The sequence below is a fragment of the Diuraphis noxia genome, unplaced genomic scaffold (assembly GCF_037042655.1).
Source record: "Diuraphis noxia isolate RWA-SAM2 unplaced genomic scaffold, SU_Dnox_SAM2 contig0004, whole genome shotgun sequence".
NCBI classification, from domain to species: domain Eukaryota; kingdom Metazoa; phylum Arthropoda; class Insecta; order Hemiptera; family Aphididae; genus Diuraphis; species Diuraphis noxia.
In genome coordinates, this window is record NW_028301714.1 from 53,528,642 (window position 1) to 53,556,159 (window position 27,518).

Sequence of the window (27,518 nt, forward strand, 5' to 3'; positions counted from 1 at the left end):
ACTACAGCCACAGATATTATATTTCTAGAATTTATTCTATATATCCATTATCTGTGACTACAGCTAGATTTATACCACAGAATAGATGAAAGTTTTTTTTTTTTTTATACTTTCATCTATTCTGTGTTTATACCACGGTTTAAGATATACATATATACTTATATATATAAGTATATCTTAAACCGTGGTTTATACCTTTTATCATAGAACATAATTGAAGCGACAGTCAAACAGCTGATCGATTTGTTTTCATTTTGCCGTATATTATTCACTTGTATCCACTTACAACTAATCAAGGAACTTGTTCATCACTAGTGCTACCCTATATCCTACACTCTATGGTGCTACCTCCACTTTATAAAACAGAATATATTATTTACAACATTTTATAATAATATACTATCACAGTTTAGTTTATATTATTAATTATTATATTATTTTATATAATCTGTGATATTACTCTATGATATTATCATAGATAATATATATTACAATATAAACATATGTCTATGATATATTATCTATGGATGTTATATTATGTATGATAAGTGATAACAAAAAACAGTAAATTAATAAAATATTACTTATTAGGTATATTATTTAAATAATATTTAATTATAATAATTATATTACTGGATAGGTTAGGTATTAGAAGTTAGAACAGATAGTCTGATACTTTGACAGAAGGTAAATCTGTATTTCCATCAATATGAATTATGAATTTAGTTTATTTTTCTAAATCTGTTGTAATCTAAATTTTTACTATTAACTCTCTCGGATCTTTGATGTTACTATGTGTTTGTTACACTTTCATAGTCTGCTTTATCTAATAGGTATATTTTATACTTTGATATATGTATTATATGTATATCTAACATTTAATATGCTTGTGTTAATTTTTAGATCATGCAAAGTGAACGTTTTCATCTACCTCTTAGAAGATTTGTAAATTATTTGTACGGGACAAACAGCCTACAGATTTAAAATTTTTTTTAATTAATTTAATGATAAAATTATATTTTACTCAATCCTTCAATTATTACTAATTTATTAGTTAAAATATGAGATACTTTTCAATCCAGTCTTTACAACTGATATAAAAAATGTATAACTAGTCATTTTTTTTCTTTATCTGAAAAAATAATTTTTTACATTAAAATATGTAAGCACCTAAAACTGTCTTAAAACATATTACTTACTATTTATTACTGATTTGATACAGTTAACTATAAATATTAAATTTTATCATCTATCCCAAAGTTAATAATTCTATTCAATTTAAATTTCCAAAGCTTGTTTATTTTCTTATTTTTTTTATTATATAAATATTTTTTTAATTTTATTGTTAAACAACCATTGCTTAAAAATGGACATCACACATAATTTAGATGGTGGAGTTTTGAAAGATATATTAATACATGGCAAAGGAACGGATAAGCCACATAAAGGGTGTAAGGCTTGGGTTAATTACACTGGAACACTTTCTGATGGTACTGTTTTTGACAAAACTAATGATGAACCATTTAAGTTTACAATAGGAAAAGGTAGGTATAATTTGGCTTAAATTTTATGCATATATAAAAATTTTGTTTTGTTTTTTTATCATTTTAGATATGACTATAAGAGGTTTTGACTTGGCTGTATCTTCAATGACTTGTGATGAAAGATCAAGATTTCAATGTCATCCAAATTATGGTTATGGATTGGATGGTTTTGAACAAATCATCCCACCTAACACTTGGCTTACATTTGAAATACACTTACTGAAATGGACATGGGAAGATATCAGTCGCCGGAAAGATAAAAGTATTACAAGACAAATATTAGAATATGGAGTGGACAATGCTACTCCTAGCAATGTTTCGTTAGTTAATATTCATTTGGAAAAAGAAAAAAATGGTAATGTTATTGAAGAAAGAGATGTAGAGTTTAGATTAGGAGAAGGCAAAGACTTTGATGTTTGTCCTGGTATTGAGTTAGCATTAACTAAATTTAAAACAAAAGAGAAATCAAGATTGTTTATTCATGGAAAACATACTTTTTTGGAGTATGGAGAAGATGAGTTTAATGAAGTGTATGTCATCAAACTTAACTTCTTTGAAAAGGTAATTAATAATTAATAATTAATAGATTAAATAATTATATTGTATTTTAGTTTTTATTAGCAATTTATTTAGAGTTATAAATTTAATAGAATATTCTTCATGTGTTTGTCTATTTTTATCAAATAAAAAATGTCCTAAACGTAAAGTCAAATTAAATTTTCATGAGCATTTGAATTACAACATTAGATATTTACTCAATTTCTCTTGTATAGATATTCTTATTTTGTTGCTATTCAAAAATCAATTACTATAGAAACTTGAAATTTACACCAAATGTTCATTTTATCAATTCCTATACTTGATAACATTTTCAAAATATTTCAACCATTAATAAGTTATTTATAAACATTTGAAGTTTTAGTTTTTTGTTCTATAAATGTCAATAACATTTTATCTGTTGGGTCAAAAACTTTAAAATGTATAACAAGTTCCCCATAAGTTTATATATTAGCAGTTGGAAAACATTAAAAATCAATAGACAATTTTTTTTTTTATAACCATTTAAAGTTCAAATTTTTATAAAATTTATTTAATTGAAAATTTACAAATTCTTCAGTTGAAAAAATGTATATAACATTTAAATTTTATAGTTAAGAATTAAAAATTTAAAACAAGGCTCCACATAACTACATAATTTTTTTGCAAAAAAAAATCTAAAAACTATTCAGCTTTTTTTATAGTTATTTTAACTTCAAATTTGGATGTAATTACCTATTAAATAATCAAGTATAACAATTTTAGTTATAGTTGTAATTTCAATTTAAAAATATTATTCGTGGGTACTTAAATGTCTAGAGTATACTTTATATTCTAATATTAATAGCTAATGTTGTTAATTACTATGTTAATACTTTTTAATAAATTGGATATACCTATTATGAATGACTGAGCTAGTTGGGTTGTTGGGTACATAATGAATATGATTTGATTAATTTGGAATTTATTTTATAGTTAGGTATCTAATTTTTTTTTTTTTTTTTTAAATTATAACAATATAATAAATTAATATAGCATAACATATCATAGACTGATCAACCGCCTCTACTCAGAATCGTTTTTCTCATACAATGATACTATATCATTGAATTCAAATTTAATACTATTCATTACAGTAACCCACTTGTAAACTACTGTGCTACAGATCTATTTACTTCCCTGCTTTTTTTTTTATTTAAAAGAAGAGAACATTTTTTATGTTTTAGATCAAAGTTTGATTTTCAAAATTATAATCATAGAATTTAAAATATGCATTTGAATAATTCATTATATTTGTTATTTTTTAAACATCTTATTTTTTGCACTATTTGAAGAAAGATGGAAATTCGAACTTTGATCTGACCTAAAAAAAGTTCTCTTCCATATTCAGATAAAAAAATTATTAAAATCTGATATTAACAAGGTGTGAGAGTTTTCCAGTTAAGTCATTTTTGATGATAATATAATATACCATATCAACTCCCCTCTTCCTAAATAGGTATTGGGCAGTAGATTAATGAAAAAGTATTAAATTAAGGTTACAATTAAAATATATAATATCATTTAAACATTTTATAGGATTGTAAAAAATGGTAAAAACTGGCACTGACACCCTTAATTAATATAACATGAAACAATAAAAATAACATGGGGTAGATTCAACACCCAAACCCTTCTTGGCTTGGCCATTATATTATTTGTATAATGTTTATAATACCTATTACAAATGATTAATAATGAAACATATGTTATAGTTTGAAGAAAGTTGGTCCTTGACGAGTGAAGATCGTATAAAACAAGCAACATTTTTCAAACAAAAAGGAACAGATTACTTTAAAATTAATAATTATAAACTAGCACTTAAATTCTATAAGAAAGTGGTAGACTATTTAAAAGGGGATATCTCAAGTATGTATTTATTTGTATTTTTTATAGTATAATGTTTTATTTTTTATGATAAATTATAGTTATACCTATATTTTTGATTTCAGACAATGAAAGTCAAAAGAAAGAAATCAAATTTCTTTCAGTTACATCCTATTTGAATTCTGCTTTATGTAATTTAAAATCACATAGACATACTCAAGCAAAAAATGACTGTGAGAATGCATTAAATCTTGAACCAACAAATGTCAAAGCAATGTTTAGAAAGGGAGAGGTATGTATTCATTTTTAGAGGCATTTTTATTTATACACTAAACTTAGTTTCTAGCCCGGTGTAGGCCTATCCGCCCATGAGAATAATTATAAAATTTAATCAAGGTGTTAGGTGGAGATGCTTAGATTTTGGTCGAGTCGCTCTTGCTGAACAGGATATACTTTATAAAAAAATTTTTTTTTTTGCATTAATAATTTTTATTATTAAAAAAAAGTACACGGTTACATTTTAAAATTAAAATTCCAGTTCCTAGAATTTGGGTTTGACGTTTAACTAATAATAAAATGTATGCATTAATACTATTTGTTTAATAAAATTATTTATTTATCTATTATTGAATAAAATCTCTGTAACGTATTCAAAATCTTTAGAATTCTTTGATTATTTTAATTTTATATTTTAAAAGGCTTTACTAGGTTTACATGAACTACTAGCTGCAAAACAAAGTTTTGAAGCTGTCTTACAACAAGAACCATTAAATCGTGCAGCTATGGCAAAAATAATTGAATGTGATAAACAACTGAAATCACAAAAAAAAATTGAAAAATCTGTTTATTCAAATATGTTTGAGAAATTTGCTAAGAGAGATAGTAAGTTAATTTTGTGTTTTAAACTTTTTCAAAATGGGTTTAATAATTATTTTATTTTAGCTGAAAAAGAAGAAGAATTTCTAAGTCAACAACCTGATGTTATGAACACACTTGGAGAATGGGGAGATGATGAACGGGAACGAGCTCCTACAGAATTCGAGAAAGAAAATCCTAATATTTTAATGTTAAATACAACAGGCTATTTCAAAAATATGTAAAATTTTAATTCTATGATAAATATTTTATTTTTAATGTCAATATTAAATGGATAAGACACGAACATAGATATAAGACAATTGTATAACTAATATATTTGTTCAAAGTTACAATTTTTATGTTAGTTAAATGTATTCCATATTTTTGATTGTTAGTTAAATGGTTCATATTTCATACTTCTTATGTTTTTCAAAATAATAATCTTACAGAAAAAAAAATGTATAGTATAATATTGAAAAACAATTTTTTTTCTTGGTAGTTTCACTTTGTATTTGAAAGCAATATAATTTGTTAGGCGTATCAATTAACTTGTTAAATTGTTTTCATTTTCACTTAGTAACCAATGCCAAAAGAATGAGAATACGGTGAATGTTTAATTCCAAATGAATGTGCTTGAGACAAATCGACTTGAACCTGAAATAATAATATTACATTATTGTAAATCATTGTACATAAACATAAGTAAATCCAAATGTTTACTGTTTAGCGGAGATAACTTTTTTTAGACTTAAATGTCAGTAGAAAAAAGTTTTCCCATATATTATGAAACATTATGTAAGTAACTCTCAAGACCCATTCCGTTAACGCATATCTCTGATCGAAATAATTTACCAACCAGCTGAAGTTTTGTTACAGTAAATTAGATAAACATTAATTAATATTATTATATTAAAACAGAATTTTACATTTTACTTATCATAAAGGTAATATAATACTACAATAATGCTTTAATAAGTAAAATTAAATCATTCAAAATGATGTTAGCTTAGCAGATTGATTTACTGATTTTTTGTGTTTATGTAATATTTTTGTTTTATTTTTTTCATATGTGACCATGGACATAATAGTAGAACTTTTACTAGAATTGTATTTTACCGATTATTTGTAGAGTATACCCTCACTTAGTTCTGAGTATTATGCCATGAACACAACTAATTTGTAATTTTGTGACTACTGTATCTTTCATTACTAACCAATGTGAGATTTAATTTATTTTATAATTCGTGCTTTCTATTGTGTATAGTAAAAACTAAAAGTGTATTTTTTAAATAATCATAATCTAGTCAAATTGTGCATATACTAGACTTTCTAATTTTCCTAAAGTGCTCATACATTATACAAATTACTTTGAAGTGTTTATTCTATAATCACTGACCTATTCTTGTTCATATATTATTCCTTCATACTGTGAATGTCTTATACCAAAAGAATATGATGGTACAGATGATTTTAACATTGTCACCTAAAATGTTTCATACATTAATTTAAGAATATTATGTTTCATATATTTATTCATGAACCTATGTGATTGTGTAATTAAAAATAGTCAAATACCTACTCTATGGCTGTTAATTTTTACTGACTTAAAAGCTTAAAGTCAATACTGACTTGTGGTAGAATGATATGAATATAGGTCCATTATATGAATTGCTCAAAATGAATCTAAATGTTTTGGAAATTTAACTGTGAACCTATTAAGTATCTAGTGTAGATACGTAGATACTGATATATGTAGTGACAAAGTTTAAATCCTGGATAATAGTTTTTAAAATAGGTATAACAAAAATAAAACTCCTTATTTGTTATTTAAACATAAGAATAACTTATGAGAACCTTGTATACAATTCCCAAGCTGCAGTAGATTTAAGATATTAATATTGAACATTTTATAATCTTTAACTACATAAAAAATAATTTTCTTACTTCAAACACTTATAGGAAAAAAGTTCCTACGGTACTTAAGTATGGCTTATTTTTGATACCTATTTATTCAATATGTTTATAATTTATGAGGAGCTTGTTTCAAATTGAAAACTTTTTGGCTGAGGATATTTTTATCAATTGTAGGTATTTTAATTAATATCACAAAAGCAGCCAAAATTTTTTGAAAGCTATACCCATAGATTCTAATATAAACATTTGTTAATAATTTCAAGTCTACTTCTCTTAGTAAATTAATTTTTAATTACAACAACAAACAAAATCTATTTTATAGAAAACTGGATTATTGTAAACATTAATTTCTTGCAACTATTTTAAAAAGTACCTACAGTGGGTTTTTTACTCTTAGCCAACTAGATCCCTCTTTTGAATAGAAACCTCCTCAAAATGAAAATTTTAAGCATTTTATTATTTTAATGTTCCAAAAGGTCACAATAGTCTCAAATAAAGAAATGAAAACACAAATTTGTAAATTAATCACGTAGGTAATTGCATATAAATGTCGGAATAGGAGCAATATTTACTCATTAACTACTGAGAAAAATGAATTGGGTTAGCTGGCCTACCAAAGTCCTTCCCACTTTCCCAGTATAAGTTTGTGTATGATGATGACTTGATTAGTCACGTACGTTAATAAGCATGCGATACTCATATAAACCTTTGTACCGAAAGGACAGGGGCAGCTCCAGAGAATTGGTTGAGGAGAGAGCTAAGTCGACATTTTCAAAAATCATTCGATGCCAATAGTGTCTGTGTGTGTTTTTTTTTTTTATAATTTCGTTTTTTACAACATACGGTTTTTTAGAAACATGGGCTTGGGGGAGGAGCAGACCCTAGGCCCCTACATGGAACCACCTCACTAGGCTGGTGTTGTAATTCATAGCACTGGTGCTGCAGTGTCACGACTAACCTTTTCGGGAGAATACGCTCCCGGGCCGGGTCTGGGGGAATTGTCGCCGGGCATGTTGTACCGGGCGCTGACCGTGTACGCCGGCGATTTCGGTTTAATACTGTCGGCGCTTACGTCGTTGTAAGCGCCCGGGCCGGGGTTCAGCAGCCGTCCGTCCGGAAACTCCTTGGTGCGGCCGGATATGCTGAACGACGGGGCCGCCTTGAAGTGCCCCTCCTTGGCCGCGCCCATCACCGTCGGGATGTTGTACACGTTGGGCGCCGGGTTCGGGTTCGGCTTGTCCACTTGCGTTTTCAGTCCGAACGTGTACTGCGGCGAGTGTTCGTGGATCACCTTCTCGGCTTTTTCCGGGTTGTAGTCGCCGGGTGCCGGGAAGTTGTCGGGCCTCACTTCCTTGGGCCTCGAGTGTAGGGTAGACGCCGGCGGTGTGTCTTTGCCTGTGTATAACACGCGCCGTATAGTATATTGATTATATTACTGCAGTCTACAATAATTGTTATTTATTATATTGTTTTAAGGTGATCCGTGATTCAAGAAGTACCTAACAATCATCATTAGATAATGAGTTTGTTCGTAAATTTTTAACTTTTTTGAAAATGTTTTCATCAATTTTTGAGTCGATCATTGCAAAAAACATTTTTGAAAAAAAATACAATTTTTAAGTTTTACTATTTTAAATCACAAAATACATTTTAATTTCATATTCCAAACTAGATTATTTTGCAGTTTTGTACATATAATTTTTAACTAATATAGTTAAAATTACTTGTAACTTTAAACTTATTACTAGGTATATCTTATATACCTACACCTATTTCCTACATATAAACGTATATTAGATGATCGGAGAAGTGCTGTGACACAGAAATATTCCTCAAATTGCTGGTCCACCTCCACTACTCCGGTCATCAAAACATAAATACTTAAAGGTTATAATAGTTGTAACCATTTAATTAAATACAAATAATATTTATACATTTGTACGTTTATTTAGATCATTATTATGTTGATCTAACCTTTTGCACTCAACCCGGTGATGTTATATTGACCAGGTCCTGGCCCGGCGCTGTCGTTTTTTTCATTGTGTCTATCAAATGAAATAAAAATTATTAGTTTTCTTAAACTACCCTAATAAAATATAATTCTTATTAAAATAAATATAAATCAAGATAACAAACCTAGCACCAAAACTAAAGGCCGGCGCACGTCCACGTTTGGATTCTGGTACTAAATTTCCTGTAAAGAAATTCAAATAAATTAAATACAATTTTTACCACAAGTTATGGAATCAATTTATGAGAATTTTACTACGTTGAGTTAATGAGATAAAAATAAATAGCAGTATCATGTAAAGTACATTTTTTTTTAAAATTAATTATTTAGCCCAACTTAGGGGGGGCTAGGGGGGCTGCAGCCCCGGGCCCCGATATTATTTGGGGCCCCGAGCCTCTGTTGATATTTAATTATTAAAGTGGCATTTTGAAATAATTGTATGGTATTATTGGTTACGTAGTTTCGTTAGTCACGTAGGTATCGTAATGGAATTTATAATAAATTATTTTCTAATTGATAACATAAGCTAATAAGTTTTAAGATAAAGTTGGTCAAAAGCACTTTATTACATTTCTTTATTTATATTCATATTTTTAATTTCATCGTTTCATTTTTATTAATATTTATTAAGTAATTAAGGTACGTTTTCCTTACAGCGTCCGGACCTTGCGGTTAGTCGACACTAGACGCGGCATTCAAACGCTGCGTCAAAACGGTTTTACAAACAGCGTCTAAATGTCGCGACCGTTCCAAATTTTTTACAAATATTCAATCGAAAATAACCAAAACCAAATTTATTGTCAACTTTTTTTCTAAATTGTTAAAAAACTTTTACAAATCAAAATCAGGAATTAAGAAGCGTCACCAATCAGTCGATCTTTATTGGACTGTTGGTCGATCGCAATAAAAGTGTAGTATACACGATACATTATATTGTATGAACTTTATGTTCTAGTATAAAAAAATGCAAATAAATAAATATATGTCGATCTTCAGTTTTAAAATTAGGAATATATTATTATTATGGTATAATTGATTTATAATCTTAAATAAATTGAATATAACAAATCTATATAGCATAAAGACTACATTTATAATTTAAGTTGATTATTTAAAATTTAGATAATAATTAATTTTGGGGCCCCATTAAAAAATTTGACCCGGGCCCCAAAATTCCTAAATTGGGCTCTGATTACAACTTATTAGAAAACTATATATATATGTATACAGGGCGATTTTTTTATCATGAACCACTCATTATTTCAAAAAGTATCAATGTTTTTGAAAATATTTTTTTACAAAGTTTCATGTTGTTAAAAAAACAACGTTTTTATAAAAAAATTATATTTTTTAATATTTTTTATCCTTATAATTTTTGAAGTTTTTTACTTTTTTGAATGGCAACCTAGAGTTTTAATTTCATATTCCAAAGCAGAATATTTTTCTAAGTAAAATACTTTTAACAATATGAAACTTTGTAAAAAAATATTTTAAAAAACATTGATACTTTTTGAAATAATGAGTGGTTCATGATAAAAAAATCACCCTGTATATATATATATAATATATGTATATATATATTTAGTGAAGTGTTAGTTTTTGATGTGTTTCGTAATTTGTGTGAGACATAATTCATAATAAATCTGTCGCATTTGAAATGGAAAAAGTGTATTGTTTTAGAAATATTACTTCTGAAATGAAGTTTTTAAAATCGGAGGTCAGCCTATTAAACTGTATAGTCTTCGGAATTACAAATAAAAAAAAAAATTGTCGAAATTTGACCATCATTTCTCAAGGTTTGAGAGCAGGTGTTGTGGCCAGCTGAAGTTTTGGCACATGCATATTGTCATTGCACGTCATCATGTTGCAGTAATTGGTATTATATTATGTAGTTCTGTTATCTATTCCGGTTATATTAGTGTAGATTCTAGGGATTAGTGATTAGCGATTACCTATTGTACTATTAATTAGGTATTACAATATAGATATTGTGAAATTATACCTTTAGTGATGGGTAACTAAGTGACATATATTGAACCAAACATTTTTAGTGTCGAATGATAGAATTTAAAAAAATATATATATATTTTATATAAAAAAATGGTTTAAATTTAAAGATATTTTTTTTAAATATATAATTAATCAACGTCGTTTATTATTTGTACAAGAGCTATAAATTTTGACGTAATCAATTCATTTTTCAACATTTAAGAGTGATATCAAGTAACTACAACTATAATAGTGAACAAAGAGATGGGATAGCATCCCCCGTATGCTTGCCACGTTGACTACTATGGTCATAGATACAGATCACAGGTAGTCAAGATTGGCGTATAATATCATATTTTAATGTAATGGGTGCTAAGTTTAATATGATAAGACGCCAAAAGTGAACAGAACATCTAATGTGGTTTTTAATGTACTTTAGTAGATATCAGACAATATCAGTATAACTACTTAATTAAAATAATGCATTTCAGTAAGTCTTAATTTTCAAATGAACTCAGCAGTGGATTAACAGGATAATGTAGGTACCTCGTACGTGGATATTAGCAAAGAATACTCGTATATGAAATTTCATATATTTCAGTGGTTGCCGGTTGGCCAAACATATTTTAAAGATTATTCATAAACCAATGTTATATTACATATGAACAACCCCCCCCCCCCGTGATTTTTTTTATATAAATATCTACATGCTTATAAATATAAATGTATTAAATATTAATATATTTTATGCTTAAGACTAACCTACGAGAGTTGGTAACGCTACCGCTGCTGGCCCAGGACCGGAAAATTCGGCTGCTATTGGGCCTCGTCTCTTAGTCGGCGTCCATTGTCTTTGTTGATATCCGCCCATTGTTTAATAAAATGCTTCTATTATGCACGGTACCTTGAAATGAGAAAATTATATTTTATAATAAATGGTCTTTTGTTGTATTATATATTATTAGTTAATTTTTTTCTGAAAGACCATTGTCGTTCTAGATGACTAACTATATATATAGTACTATAAAATAGTAAAAAATAAATATCGAATAGACTATAGGTGTGTATACTCGTATAATATTATGTTAACCGATACGTATTCAGTATTGCAGTTGATTTTGTAATATTTATATTTTAAGCACAATTTATAATAATAATAATAAAATACATATATATTAAATAACATGTCGCAATGGCCAATGTGAGCGTATAGTAATTAAAAATTAATGATTTTGAGAAAATCAAGTTTTCAATATCTCAATCAGCGATAAATGAAAATTGATTGTATAAAAACATTAGAATTTTTAGTATTATATTAGAAAAAAATATGTTAAATTTGTAATTATGTTTTAGTACTATTGAAAATTTTTTCATTAATAGTTAAATTACTTTTATAATCTATTATTATTGTGTTATTAAGAGTTGATAGGTACACGACACACTTGATAAATATATGTCTGCGCATTATAAAAAAAAAAATAGTGTAATAACTCAAAATAATATTACATAAGTAAGCTTTATGGATTGAATTAATACAATTCCTTTGATACCTATTAGTTTATATTATTATACTATTTAAGTAGTTTAAGTTTTACGGTACGATTTTATAGTCTAATTGTATAAAGAACAATATTTTTACCATAAACACATGATGTATCTACAACTCAAAATCGTTTTTGAATTGTTATACTAATTCACTCACATTAGTACAATAAAATAGCAGGTATAATATTTACATCTTATAAGAACTCAGTTTTAATATTTTACAATCAATATATTGGATAAATCCAGATCACAGTTGCAGACCGAGTACATTAATATATTTGTTATCAAAAATAAATTTGGTGAACATAATTGCATAAATTATCCTCCAATCCAGGTATTGGTCATTTGTATACCTATTACCTTCCATTACTTTATCGGTGTATATACCAGATTATAATATTTTATAAAAGGGTGAGAAAATGGCAACGAACCGCGCATTGCAATTACCCCACGGGTTGGCTATTATTGATGTTTCCGATGACTTTTTCAAGGTTTTTTTCCGGGTCACGGAAAAATGCTACCTATATCATTATGTATACTAGTATATACATAATAGTATGTAAATAATTTATGCATATATTATGTGTGTGGTGTGTCTACGTATATATATATACGTAAGAGAAAACATAAACCCATCGAAAGAATATTTAGAAGTAATATAGTGATGCGTATTATACCTATAAGACTATACGTACGTAAAGATTATTTATTTATTATAATAAGTAATTATCTCTGTATAATATTTGCAGATTAATATAATTAATATTGTATATTATATATATTAACAGGCAGCAGCTGTTAGAAAAGTCTGCAAGAAAAATATTATTGCGTGACAAGTGCTGACAACTCTACAAATCGATTTTGAATCTATGTGTATGAAAACTAGAACAAAATAAGATACAGAAATTAATTTAGCTTGTATTGTTTTCCGGTAAATTACGCATGAGCACGGAATGCCGTCAAATTAATAATATAAATAGGTAATATTCGTCCCCATATACTTGTGTCATGTATACACGTTATATACAATGATGTACGTCTATAGTAAATAATGAACTTATACGAATTTAACTAATAATTTAAATAAATATAAGAATACCGCTATGGTAGTAGTATTATAATATATCTGCATGTAGGCCATCATTTTAGATTGTTATACAAAGTATAAAGTACATACACAAACCAGCTACCAAAGACAAGAAAATATGTATATGAATCAGATCCCGTGGCCTTTTTAATGATTTTTTTTTTTGGAATTGTGTTTTTTGGAATACTCTTGCTCTGAGTAGTCAGGGTTATTTTAAACGAGTGTTTTAGTTTTATATTTAGATATAACTTGTGGAGAGCTTTATTCACACTCTATTGTAGTCATTAATCTTCATAATGACATGATATTAAATATGCAACAGAACCATATGACAACATATTTTGTAAAAATCTGAAACACATAACAATGAACAAATATATAGTTTTTGCATAATACGATTGCTAGGAAATGTTTCAACACCCAAACACCCCACTCCTCCGGCAATGACATAGGTGGTGAAGACTATCAGACTATATCTAGATTATAAATTATAGCAGTGATTTTATCATAATGTATAATATACATATAATAAAACATCATATATTTGTTATAAGACCTCTATGTTATATTTATGTTTGTTCCTGCAGTACGATAATTATAAATGATGGCTTATCCATTCTACAATTTTTATGGTTTTGCTTTTGCATTGCTCTTGTTCATATTCAGACAACATTGAAATTATTTCATTATAATACATATTTCATAAAATAGGAACATTATACATTCGGCTTAAAAATTCGGGAATATATAAATAATAAATTTGATAAAGTAGATACTTACAACTTTACTATACTCTAAACTTCTAAAGTCACATGATTACAGTAAAACGCGATAGTTACAATCGTGACTACAACTATAATTCCTGCTATAAGATAGTTTAAACTTAATATAAAGCCAGTCGACAGTCACTGCGAGGAATATATAATGGTTGCTGTCACAATGTTATATATACTGATCATATAAGTGAATTAAACTATTTAAATATTTAAATGTATAGTTATAATAGGTAGATTTACCTATATAACTATATCTGTATGTTATATATGAGTGTTTCTGTAGGAGGGTATTGGCTTTTGAAATTGCAAGAAATCTGGGAGGAGTGCTCGAATCTGCTAAAATTATTTTTCGTTCACTGGTGATTTATGAACCTCTTTAAGTCAATTATAAAAATAGGTACTTTAAAACTTTTATTTTTTGTACATTTATAGTTTATGTTGTTTTTCTCCTCCGAAAATAAAAAAAAGTTTTGAATATGAAACTGACAATAACGCGCCCATATCGTCCTAATAGCTCAAAATTATTTGTGTAATTAATGATTATATATCACAGTTATAATAACCTGTATAAATATTTTAAATTAATATACATTATACCTATATTATATAGGTAACTAACTATAATAGTTATCTACAATGTTTATATATAAATATAATATGTAATATTCTTCTCTCATATTAAATCTTTATTTTTCGGTCGCATGTTTTTATAATGATTTTTCTTAAATCGTTATAATGTCAGACAGGGGTATTTGACCTAATTTTCTCAAACGACCTTTGCCTTCATTGCGCGACCAAAAAAAAAAATAAAAAAAAATAAAAATAGTCGAACTTTGGCCTTTTAACAAGCAGCTTTTTTCAGAGTATACGAATCAGGTATATGAGTATATATATACTTTATTATCGCACGCTTTTACCTATGTGTACAACGTTAAGGTCCGTACCATCCGGCTAAATATCATTGATAGAAGTCACGCGATTCGCATTCAAAGACTATGGTTTCGTTCATACCAAATACTGGTATCGTTCAGTATGCGTTTTTTTTTTGCGCTAAACAAGTGCGTATATATCATAATAATATACAATTTGCAGAGCAGGACGTGGGAATACGTATGCGACAAAATGCGTTCGTCTAAACGGCGTACTAATATATGTTCTATTTATTATTTTTGTAAATATATCGTAATAAAATTATGTATCGTTTCGAATCTTCAGCTATACACATCTACGCATTGAAATTAGGTATTTGAAAACGCCAAACTAACTATTACGTTTAAATTTAACCAGGACCGTAGCAAGAACCTGTAGCATCCCTGACAGGAAACCAAATTTGCGCCTCCTCCCCCAATTTATTTTTTTGTAAATTAAGATACTTGAATTGAGACTGCCATCACTCGATGACATTGTGATTTTCGTATAATAATTGTACCCCTATACAGGATAATGCCATCTTGCCAGTGCCTAGCTACGGCCCTGAATTTAACCAATGCATCAACCATACGTTGAAACTTTAAAAGGAGATTATCGTATTCAATTTCTGCAAAGCCTAAATTTTTTATTTTTTCTCACTCTACCCGCGAGTTTAAAATACGCATTTATTTTATTTTTAAACCTACGCGTTTCATATCGACTTTTACGTAATATATATGTAGGTAAATGTCAAGTAGGTATAAGTATAAGTTTTGTGTTTATGTATAAATTGTTAACATCAAAATGACTCAATACAGTGCTGCAAAGTGTAGATTATTGACCAGCGATTTTCGTTTATTATCCACTGCGATAGATGTATGTGTCTTTGTATTATAGTATTATATAATATCTACTTAAGGATATACATATAAACACTAAGTAAGTATTGACTATTGGTGCTACTTCACTATTTGACTATCTACCAATATATCATAATTCATAAGGTTTTAAGAATTAAGTAGGTATGTGTATACACGCGCACGTCACTATTCGTATTACTTTAGACTATAGACTAAAAAGTCATCGTTCTGCTTACGCGCACGTTCTAAGCAAGTCCAGATTATTATTATTCCACCAGTCATCATATATATTGTTGTATTTGAATGACATTTTTCGAAACTCTAGGTTACCTAAACAATTTATGATATGTATATATATATATATATATTAGTATACAATTTTATAGCTCAGTAAGTTCCTATGTCCTATATGTAACAACATAACTATATTGTATACTGTTATAATATATAGATATTAATATATTATATATTATTTCTATTTTCATAATGTCTCCAACAGTATACGATAATATTATAAGATGTCAAGTATTAACTATAAAGTTTGCATAAACCATTAACCTAACCTACACATGGCACGACACACGAGTGAAACGAAATCCGATCGAATTAATTGTATTATATAGGTCACATATGGATTATAAAAGGTAACTAACTTACCAAACCTAAACAGAACTTTATAGCTACCTATATTTTATGTAAACCTGTCTTGAACTTTCTTATTTCTCAATATTTGATAGTGATAAGTGTCGAATAGTATAAATTATAAAATTATACATGACACTATACGACAGCAATGATTCGCCAAACATGCACAATGCTCTCCCTTTTTTTATTCTTTATTAATATCTATAATACATTAATTAAATACTAATTTTTGGAATTTGTAAGTATCTTCAGGTCTAAGGACCATATTTTGAACTTTACAAAAAATAAGGGTAGCTCTCATTTGAAAAGCAGAAGTTTGTTCCTTCTACCACAGTCCACAAGGCACTCTAAATCACAGAATTGAAATTAATGCATAACTAATGGAAAACGTTGTGGGAGGTGGAATATTTCAGTATTTACTGAATTTAATTAAAATTCTTTAAAATATTATTAAAGTGTTCAGTTTATTAATTAATAATTACAATAGTACCTAACCATAATGATTATTGTATTTAAAAAAATATATACTTGATTAATCATCCGTTACAGACACCAAACTACCTAAGACAGTAATAGAAGTATAACTGTTTTTTATAAATATGTAAAATATATCAACAATCATTAAATAAAAATAAATAATAAGTCGGTAATGTAATGTTATATACAAATGTAATATTAAATATTCGTAATTTGAATTGAATAATATTATTTATTTATATTTTATTCTAGATATAACTAACATCTAGATAAAAATACATTACTTTTTACTTTTATTAATTATAAAGGTATTTAGTTTCATCATTAATTTTGATACATTTATTACATAATTGAATTTGATATGTTTAAAATAAATTTCCATCAAACCGTCAGATTTCAAAAAAAAAAAAATAATAATACCTAATCAATTAATAATAAAATAAATCAATATTCAGCTTAACTAGGTTCTAAATAATATTAATTTGACATTTTAAATATAAGAAACTAAAGTAGTATCCTTAATATTCATTAATAATTATCTAGTATAGAATCTTCCAAGTATTAAATGTAAACAATTAAGTTATACCTATATATTATAACTTCGTACCACATATTTTTGGGCGGTACTGCCGGTATTGGTTTGCGCACAAATACCAAAAAGACAACTTGTTTGGGCACAAAACTACCACTCGTTTGGGAACAGTTGAACTGTAACCAAGCACATGGTTTGGGTACAGTTACCTTTTAACCTAAAGCCTAGTTTACACGATGCTAGTTTACCTTTTAGACCTTAATAGTTAATAGTTTAATAACTAGCATATTAATATTTGTTTATTTATAGGTAAATTATTGAAGTACTTACATACATTTTCCTTCTCACTTAACAAACTTAGGACTGTCTATGAATATATTCATAGGTATGGTTAAAAATGCATGTTAATACTAACTTGCTTTTTAATAATAATTGTTAATAAATTTATAATATGTTAAAAACTTAAAAATGCATATAATATAATACTTGTTTGTGTAAATTTTAATTTTAATTTTAATGTGATATGATTGGTAAACGTGTCTATTATTTTCCGTAAAAACAGTTTTCCATTATTTTTATGTATTTCATTTGGTCTATTTCGCCAGATCTATATCTTGTCCATAAGTTTATGCGATGTTCGACTGATTCTATTGACTCCTTACTCCTTATTTTCGTATGCGCAAACCAGTTATACATTTAATATAACTGTGTGCGCAAACGAGTTCCGATTTTTCAGGTAAAAATTGTAGAATGTGCGCAAACAAGTTGCAGCCATATTTTTTATTATTTTTTTTTTTTTAAATAATATATTTTCAGTATTACTGTTAATACTGAATAGCTTAATTGATAATGTCATTGGCAGGTGATATAAATATCGTATTGAACATAATTATTTGTAAAAAGTAATGTAGTTAATATGTCAATACCATCAATAATTTAAAGATCATCTAAATATTATGTATTTATGTAAGCAATCAAAAATATATTCTAAACACCTATAACAATTAACACAATAGCTTGTTACTCAAGCTCAATAGGTACCTATTTTATAAGTTCATTTTATAAGCAATTGCTTCGTAATGTGATAATTTTTATTTTTCTATACATCAAAAAACATAGTTCTTACTTATTCCTATCATGATCTGATTTATAAAATGTCAAAAACTTTCTACTGTATCATTTTAGATGATTATTGTCAGGAAAACATTAAATAAATAAGTGCATTTAAACATTGCTACAGTTCTGTTATGTTCAAAAATTTCAAATTTATTTTTATACTTCTACTTTTATAGTTTTTAATTGGAACAATGAATAATGAAAAATAATATAACAAGGTCGGTGGAACGGTGGTGGATTTTGTTTTGTTAAATAGTAGTTAGATGTAGTTATAAAAGGATCGTGGTTACGTGGGCAAGACAGATAAGTATAATTGCTCTTGAACCAAAAAATGTCGAAAACATGAAAGTTTAAATTTATATTATACTACAACAAATATAATTCTATTAATTCTTATAATGACATTGATCAAATTATTTTAACTTCTATAGATCTTCACGCCTAAGCAATTGAATAAATTAATCGTGACTTTTAGACCACATTTCAATATATAACCGTGTAATTATCCAAATCATTAACAGTTATTACATTTATTATAAAACTGTCTTCAATATTTGTTATTTAATAAGTTTGTAAATAAAATATTCTAAATTACTTTTTATGGATATATTATTAGATTTATTATGTATATTGATATTTATTGTTATTATAAATTTTACGTATAGAATTATAGAATAATAAATTATTTATATATCAAACTGAACAAAGTAATCTTAAAATAGAATAGAATATCTTTATTATATTACTATACATCTATACCCTCGTTTAATATTATAAAACGATATTTGAATTATTTAAAAAAATGTTTAAAGTTAAATTATAATAACTTAATTGAAATATAATTTAGAACATAGGTATTTACTAGATACGTTGCAGGCACTATCTCTTAGATACATTTCGTAATGTTATATTATATTTGAGGATCGCTTTAAAAAGAAAAAAATATTCATATTTTGTGTAGGTATTATAACAATTAATAAAAATAATGAGCAATTATAATTCTATTTAAGATCAAGTAATTTTTATGCAAATCATAATTTTCTATAGACAAGGGACAAGGCCCAAGGGCCAACTATTATAATGTAAATGATAAATCTGCATTATAAGCTGAAATTACCCATGTTATATGGAAATTTGCCTTAGATTACATTTTATTGTTACGCCTAATGCAATAATTATTATTCCAACGTTTCGAAACATAATTACGATATACACAATATACTATATTATACAAATTGTAATGCAATAATTTATAATATTATTTAAAATCTTAATAAAAAAAAAAAAAACATTTGGCTAACAAATAAGTTACTTAACTACAACTGATGAACTATTTTATGAAAATATAATTTATGTTATTACATCCTTTCAATATTACTGATCAAATTAAAATCTACATAATATTACCTCGTGTCTGCAATGATATACTTAAAAACATCAATATGTAAATTACATAAAAAACACATTACGTATAAGATTATAACTGAAGTGCTGAGACTTATTGTATTTATACTAATAAGTAATTAGTAATCATATTCATAATTTATGTACATAATAAGCATTGTATATACGTCATTGTATTTACTATAATACTACCTATATAATTCATATAATTGTATGTGTATTAATAATTATTAATATTACTTTAAGTAACTTGTAGGCTGATACTCATGCTGTGACGTTGTGTTGATCGGTGGATCAAATATTAAAGAAATTTATTATCAGAGCCATAGGCGGAGATCGGGGGGGGGGGGGCTTACGGGGACTTAGCCCCCCCAAAATAAATCATTGGAAGTTAAAGCCCCCCTAAAAATTTTTAAAAAACAAAAACGTGCTTTTGTACAGATTACAGAATATTCTAGGATAATTTATTATTATTATTAAATAAATACCTAAACTGTAAAAATAAGAATTTTACTTACAATTTATATGTAAATTCGTTTTTGTTTGGATCTAAAAATTATATTTAATAATTAACAAGGATTAGTATCACACATAAACGTGCTAACGTCATACTATTTTTGTATATAATATATTCTGTGTACAAATCGAGTATTCGAGTGTATTGGCTATTTGGCTACAATAATATACAATAACATATTATACGGTTCTATAAATAGATGGGAAAAATATTTTTTCATTTCTTTTTCTTGTTATATCACAAGTTGATAATGGCATTTGTATTTTATTTTAGTCATTTTTGTTTGTGAGTATTCTAATTAGTAGGTATAATAACGACAATTTTTAATTATTTTAATGAGTTATTAAATGTAAAAATGATTGTTGGGGGTGTGGGGGCAAAGCCCCCATGGGTCAGTTTATTACCAAATATTTGAGCCCCCCTCAATATTTCACAGGATCTCCGCCTATGATCAGAGCTTAAACCTAAAGCCAACTATTGTAGACTTTTATTTTTTTTTCCAAGTCTCCACTGACAGAAATCATAATATTAAGCTTTTTTACCCTAATACCCACATAAAAGTTGTAGATTTAAGTTTTTTTTATTATTTTTATATATTTTTGATCAGCGGTGGTTCCAATGTGGAGGAAGCGATCAGGACGAAAGTCAAACATTGAATTTGGTACTGAATGAGTTTAGTACGGAAGTCAGTAATCACTAATCCCTCGTTATCAACGCAGAATAGGTAAACTAAAGTGTATCAGATATAAATTAAATGTACAAGTAGGTACCCTATTTAACAAAGTATGATGAGCTATTAAAAATCTCCCCCCCCCCTCTAACTTGTGATTGATCCACTTTGACATTTAACGATTGAACATTGTGAATGCAACATTTGGTGTAAATCTGAATTTTTGATTATAGTGCAATCAAATGCAGCTAGAAATCGGAAGCCAAAAAGTGAACATCACAACCACTGCGTCAAGTGCCAAATGGTAAGGAGTATCACGTGCAGGAAGCACGAATTTATTTGTTGAAAACCGGTTAAAGTTGTTATTTGTAACTTATTCTTCTACAGTGATTGTGTCTAAGATAAATCAATTTATTATCCAGTGCCACGGTCATGGCGTGAGCTAAGTAAAACAATAAAATAGCTGCTTGACGGTGTGAGTGTAATTTATCGAAGCAGGAGTTGCCCATTTAAACTGTGTAAAATACAGGTCAATTTGTTATACGATATAACTAATTTTCTAACTCATCAATAAACTCCTAGTCAACTCCAAAACATCAAAAATATTTTGTAAAATGTGCTTTTGTAAAAATCATCAAAATCGTACGTTTAGCAATTATGTTATAAATGAAAAAATGCGAACTTTGTAATGGAAATTTATATTAAATTCAGAATCAGGGCGGCCGTTTCTAGCGTCGTCATCTCATCGACCGATTTCCCCCCTCCCAGGGCTGGTATTAGGTTTTGTGAGGCCCTGGGCGGAATACATTCTGTGAGGCCTTAAATTTATAGCAAAATTAAGTATTTAACGACTCATGCACTCACCACTAAAGAAGAAATAAATTAATAGATATCTTATATTTTCATAATTATTTACCTGAATATATAGTTAGTGATTATTTATACATTAAACTCTTATAAATATATTAATATAATATTTAATATCCGAAATAATTTATTAAGAAAAGTATTTATATTGCTATAATAAAATTGAGTTTTACATGCTTAATAATTATTCAAGTAGGTATTTAAAGGTAAAATATTTTAATCGTAAAAAATTAAATAAATTAAAATACAAAAATAATAAGTCAATACGTGTTCAAAATATTCTGTTCAAGGATGAAAATAAAGTGAATAAATAAAATTAATTTTTTCAATCTATAAATAAGCTATAAGCCTATAAATAATGATTGGTATTTCCACGATTTTTAATTAAAATGATAATCATGCTCGCTTAGTCGACTTGCTTCGTAGTTCATTTGTTCATTCAGTATTAATTTACAGTTATAATATATTTATAAGTAAATATTTATATTTTTAGAATTTGTACCTAACTATTCCATGATAATAAACGGCTTGGAATCGGTTGCCATATTTTCGTACAGCAATGAATATAATATGTGTATTATAACAAATACTATAAATGATTAGTATTTGATTATAATATACAATTACGCAACACAAAATACGAATACCTTACTATTTTTATTCTCATAAACGTGTGTGGCGCGAGGCCTTGATAAAAAAATTGACAATAATTGTTTTGGAGCTAAACGGCATTCGTTCCAATTTTTGATATTTTCATCTATTAGTAAGTATTATGTCTTAAAATTCTAGAAAAACCAATGTTAAATACAAAAAATTGGAGTTTTCAATTAAAGAGTAGGTATTAGTAAAACAACAATTAACACCATAATTTCTTTACAAGCGTTTAATGGTTTTATTTCTTATTGTAAAAAATTGTTACTATACATATTATATTTAAAGAATCGAGTAGTAAGCTAGGTATATATACTTGGCATTTAATGTTATGATTATGTAGAGTAAAATTAATGGCCCATGTATTTTATTTGCAATTTTAATTTTATAATTTGTAGGTGTTGGTAATTTAATTCACAAACGTAGGGTAATATTTTTATGTATTATAAAATACGTTGACTGAAAATGCAATGCATAATATTCTGCACCTATTGAATATTGATATGTAATTATTTTGACGGTAAAAAGCTATTGCTTATCACACTAATATTATACATAAATAATCATATAGGTAATTATTATAATAATATAATATGTATATATACATTTGTATATTATATAAGTTTTGTGTACATTGTACAGTATCATTCACGCTACACTTGTCTTGTATAAATATTAAATAGGTAGGTACGGTAAAAGAAGATATACACGAACACTCGTTTTATAATCACACATCGTAAAATATATAATATACTATTCGGATACTTAGAATTCGTGAAAATAATACTTCTCGACACCATTGTGGTTTCCCCACCTTCGTCCCTCCAGTAAATTTCCCCCCAAAACTTGCATAATCGCAATCAATGTACGAATGTACCTATAATATAAATACCTACGCTGTATGCAATTATGCCGTTTCTCCCATATACATAATAATATTTAGGTGCATACAGTTTTAATCATATTATATGATGTTACCTATTATTTTATATACGTGCTATGAAAGTCAAATTATTATGTATATATATTTTAATATTTAATACATTATATTATGAGTCAGTTTTGTGTACTCATGTACTAGCTCAATTGGGACATTTGAATCACGGGGGCGGTCAACTTAAGGTTGCTGCAGAAATAGCGTCAGTATGCGAAGGTGTTAGCGTTGGTCATGTAAAAAGGATCAGAAGAGTGATAAGGGGGAGAACGGTTGGGGGCCATCGTGTAAGAGTGGACGGTAGAAGGGGAAGTAGCGTTTTTCTTTTCTATCGGAATCGGAAACGCGTTCGCATTATTTCAATACAGTATATACGATATTGCGATATACATATTATTTATATTATTATTGTATATACGCGGTATATACAGTGTACTGCACACGGGTTACGGTACATAAAGTTTACGTGGGACGAACCATCGCAAGTGGGCCGTTTCGTATACACGCGTTTTCCTTGATATAACCATTTTTGGTCAAATCCTCTTGTATTAATTATTAATATTAATATTATTACTATAACTTTGGTCTTTTTTTCGGTTATACTTATTGTAGTTTTCGCAATTATACAATTATTGTTATTACTTACTAGGTAGGTACAATAAACCATTTATTACCATCTATATATATTATATACTATTCTTGAAAAATTAGGTAGGATATAGACTATTAAATTATATAGGAGTTGTATAGGACCTTGACGCTAAAGGTTTTAACGAGTTTAACAATACATCGATTAATTCGATTATGAACTTTGCGAATGTGCCAATCAATAATATTTGTTGATTTGAACCGTAATAAATAATGATCGATTTATTTTAAACTAATATAGGGTGACACGGTCACACGGGCCGAAGAAAACTCCAAAAATAGTGTGATAGTGATGTTGCAATGTTTGTTAACACAATCAGCTATATACAATCCACATATATGGCCATCTACTTTCGAATAATAATAATTCCATATTTTCTTTCCTACAGTTCTAAATAGTATAACAATATAAAATATAATATTATTAATTATTATGAATGTGTATGACAATTGCAGTCTATCCATAATCAATTATAGTCCCTTTGGATTTGGACTTTGTTAAACACCTATTTACATTAAACATTAACAGGTTATGCGTGTGAAAGAGTTATAAATTATAATACAGTAAAACTATCAAACTACTAAGTCTCACGGGCAACAAAAAAACTATCGGATTATAGAAAATTTCGTTGAATAGAGTTAAATTAATTTGATTTTCAAAACCAATTAACCAACCCGTTTTCGTTATTGTATAGAAGATTCACTGTGTATTATTTTAAGTGATTTGCGTGTAAAATCGTAAATATACTAAATTTTTCGTTTTTTCTTTGAACGAGGGGAGGTGTCCTAAAACAAAATAAATGTTCTCTATTTTTATTTTTAACTTATTATTTCACAGATCTTTTTCAGCAATGAATAAATGACATGGACGTTGGACTCCCTCTGTCTTAGGTCCTTCCAACTTGCGGCCACTATTTGTGAATTTAGACGTTTTGTTTTTTTTTGTAATTTAGTTCAAAACAAATTAAAATAGAATTTGGTAATTGAGTGAAAATTAATTTTTGTTTTTATTTTTGTAGATAATGCACATTAAATATTGGAGCATCATTATACATAAATTAAATCGACAACATTTAAGTCCTTAAAACAATAAGTGTATTGTTTGATATTTTATATTCTTGTACATAAATAAAATATCTTGAGAACTGCGGTCATAATTTGAACAATTATTTACTTTTAGAATACGTATTGTTTTATATCTCGAAAGTTTAAACAATATAAGTAAATAGTTCGTTTAAAATTATGATTCTCTATAATCAGAATAAAAGTGTTTATAAAACGGGATTATGTATCTTTTTATAATATTCATTGATATTTTTTTTTTTTACTACTAATATCAAATAAGGGTTTGCACTACCTTAGAGGCCCAATAGATTGTTTAATATTTTAAATTATTCAGTATAATTATCATAAAATTTTGCAATTCAATTAAAAGTCTATTAATTAAAAATATTTATAGGACTGTATAAGGACTTATAAGTAATGATAGTACCTACCCTATGCGCGTATCGCGTGTGAACACATAGGTAATACACAGTACCTACCTACACTGTATCTTATGAATTATTGTAGTAAGTACCTCTATAAAAAGGTTAGTTGTTAATAAGACGTGATACTCGATTCTTTACTTAGCTTCTCGACCTAAAGCTATAATAACACTAAACGGCAAACTGTATTTTATTACCAAGGATTAATTAGACCAAGAATATATTCAAGAACAACAATAGGCACCTAAATCATCTCTCAAAATAAATTATTACAGCCTCATTTTTGAAAATTATTAGAACTCATACATTCAAATATTAGCTATAGCTGATATATTAATTATTAAGAATTGTTGTTTTAGACTATTAAACTCTACTGTTATTCTCAAAAACTGAATTAGCAATACTTATAAAAATGTGAGTGCTTTTTGTATTTACGATATTGCATCAAAATGGGGTACCTATTCTATATGTACCCCGCTTAACAAATTGTGGTTTATTAGTGAAATATTAAAATACTTAGGTATAGTATACCTTATATTATATTACGTATGTTTCTACTAGTTCTAGCTATGCTACTTAAATAGTGTAATACAAATATGATAGTATTGATGTATAATATAATATGTACTTACCTATTGGCGAGTATAATACAGTTAATATATTATATATGTATATCTCGTTGAATGCGAATAATATATTAATATATACGATGGATTTAGAGTACACCCGTGAATGCGGTGTTTGTTCGACAGGAGCACGGGTATAACTGAAACGGAAAAGTTTGGCCGCCCCGCGGCTTTACCACCGCAAACGGATGCTTGTGCATGTGCAAAACGTTCGTTGTAAGGCCCACGCCCGGCCGGTCCCACGCGCAACGATCTCTCTGTCACCGCGAGAACAGCCGCATCGTATAGACACGCAGATATATAGGTATAGGTATAATAGGTGTAATAATATAGCATATAATAATAGAGTTTGAATACTTATTCGTTGTCCGTCCTCCTTCGACCGTTGATCTTTTTATTGCTAAATTTGGTCAAACCGAAACGAAAACGGCTGCACGGTCGCGAGTTATAATACTATAGCTATAGGTACCTACCTATATAATATTGTATTTGCATACGCATTATTATGCATGCACAATATAATAATACAAATCACTATACAGGGTGACGGTCTAGCCGCGTTAGCAATATGTTTCGTCGCATATAGTGCATACTAAACAGAAAAACCTCCGATTTACGCACGCGACGAGCATTACGAAATATGTACTCACAACATAATATTGTATAATATGATAAACATGACATTATTTCTTGTATTGTTTGTTCTGGCTCAAAGAAAAAGAAAAAGAAGAATAAAACGACTTTTATTCAATATAAATTTGTAGGTATAACTTGCTTAGCCAATTTATGACGTTCACCTATATATAGGTATGTAAACATTTTAAAACTATTTTGAATTAGTATAACCATTTCCGTCAGGTACTTACTGTTAAACATTCAAATAGTTATTTTAAGTAGGAGGTAGCTGTTGAGAGTATTTAATACACACATATACAGTGAAACTTCCATACACCTAATGAAGTCGCAAATGGGAAACAAAAAAATTGTAATATAGAGAAATTCATTTTCGCACAATTTAAAATGAAGGTTATGGTTCTCAAAAGTAATT

General features: G+C 27.6%; 2 protein-coding genes across 6 annotated transcripts; one reads left to right on the forward strand and one right to left on the reverse strand.

The window, feature by feature from the left end:
* The first annotated feature begins 558 nt into the window (after positions 1 to 558).
* LOC107161756 (FK506-binding protein 59-like) lies at positions 559 to 5,349 on the forward strand. Of its 2 annotated transcripts, none has more exons than XM_089226267.1 (7): positions 559 to 687; positions 904 to 1,544; positions 1,612 to 2,105; positions 3,836 to 3,989; positions 4,073 to 4,239; positions 4,646 to 4,829; positions 4,890 to 5,349. In XM_089226267.1, the coding sequence occupies exons 2-7, from the start codon at positions 1,367 to 1,369 to the stop codon at positions 5,045 to 5,047; spliced, it is 1,335 nt and encodes a 444-aa protein (XP_089082393.1). In that variant the 5' UTR covers positions 559 to 687; positions 904 to 1,366; the 3' UTR covers positions 5,048 to 5,349. The 2 variants fall into 2 exon arrangements, with proteins under 2 accessions (XP_089082393.1, XP_089082392.1); XM_089226266.1 differs by having other exon boundaries at positions 567 to 833.
* On the reverse strand, positions 5,118 to 26,635 carry LOC107161736 (ciliary microtubule associated protein 1A). Of its 4 annotated transcripts, none has more exons than XM_089226272.1 (7): positions 26,477 to 26,621; positions 13,455 to 13,702; positions 11,482 to 11,623; positions 8,856 to 8,913; positions 8,694 to 8,764; positions 7,678 to 8,114; positions 5,118 to 5,459 (listed from the first exon to the last, which is right to left on the reverse strand). In XM_089226272.1, exons 3-7 carry the CDS (start codon positions 11,588 to 11,590, stop codon positions 5,379 to 5,381), a joined length of 756 nt encoding a protein of 251 aa, XP_089082398.1. In that variant the 5' UTR covers positions 11,591 to 11,623; positions 13,455 to 13,702; positions 26,477 to 26,621; the 3' UTR covers positions 5,118 to 5,378. The 4 variants fall into 4 exon arrangements, with proteins under 4 accessions (XP_089082398.1, XP_089082397.1, XP_089082399.1 ...); XM_089226271.1 differs by having other exon boundaries at positions 13,442 to 13,702; XM_089226273.1 differs by lacking the exon at positions 13,455 to 13,702 and having other exon boundaries at positions 7,792 to 8,114; positions 26,477 to 26,635.
* Between the last annotated feature and the right edge of the window lie 883 nt (positions 26,636 to 27,518).

Excerpts from the sequence above, each read along its gene's own strand:
- LOC107161756 (XM_089226267.1), top strand. The coding sequence starts at position 1,367 with ATGGACATCACACATAATTTAGATGGTGGAGTTTTGAAAGATATATTA. Across the intron at positions 4,240-4,645 it reads CAATGTTTAGAAAGGGAGAG|GCTTTACTAGGTTTACATGA; the intron begins GTATGTATTCAT and ends ATATTTTAAAAG. Across the intron at positions 4,830-4,889 it reads GAAATTTGCTAAGAGAGATA|CTGAAAAAGAAGAAGAATTT; the intron begins GTAAGTTAATTT and ends ATTTTATTTTAG.
- LOC107161736 (XM_089226269.1), bottom strand. The coding sequence starts at position 11,590 with ATGGGCGGATATCAACAAAGACAATGGACGCCGACTAAGAGACGAGGC. Across the intron at positions 8,914-11,481 it reads AGCGTTACCAACTCTCGTAG|GAAATTTAGTACCAGAATCC; the intron begins GTTAGTCTTAAG and ends ATTTCTTTACAG. Across the intron at positions 8,115-8,693 it reads CACCGGGTTGAGTGCAAAAG|GCAAAGACACACCGCCGGCG; the intron begins GTTAGATCAACA and ends TGTTATACACAG.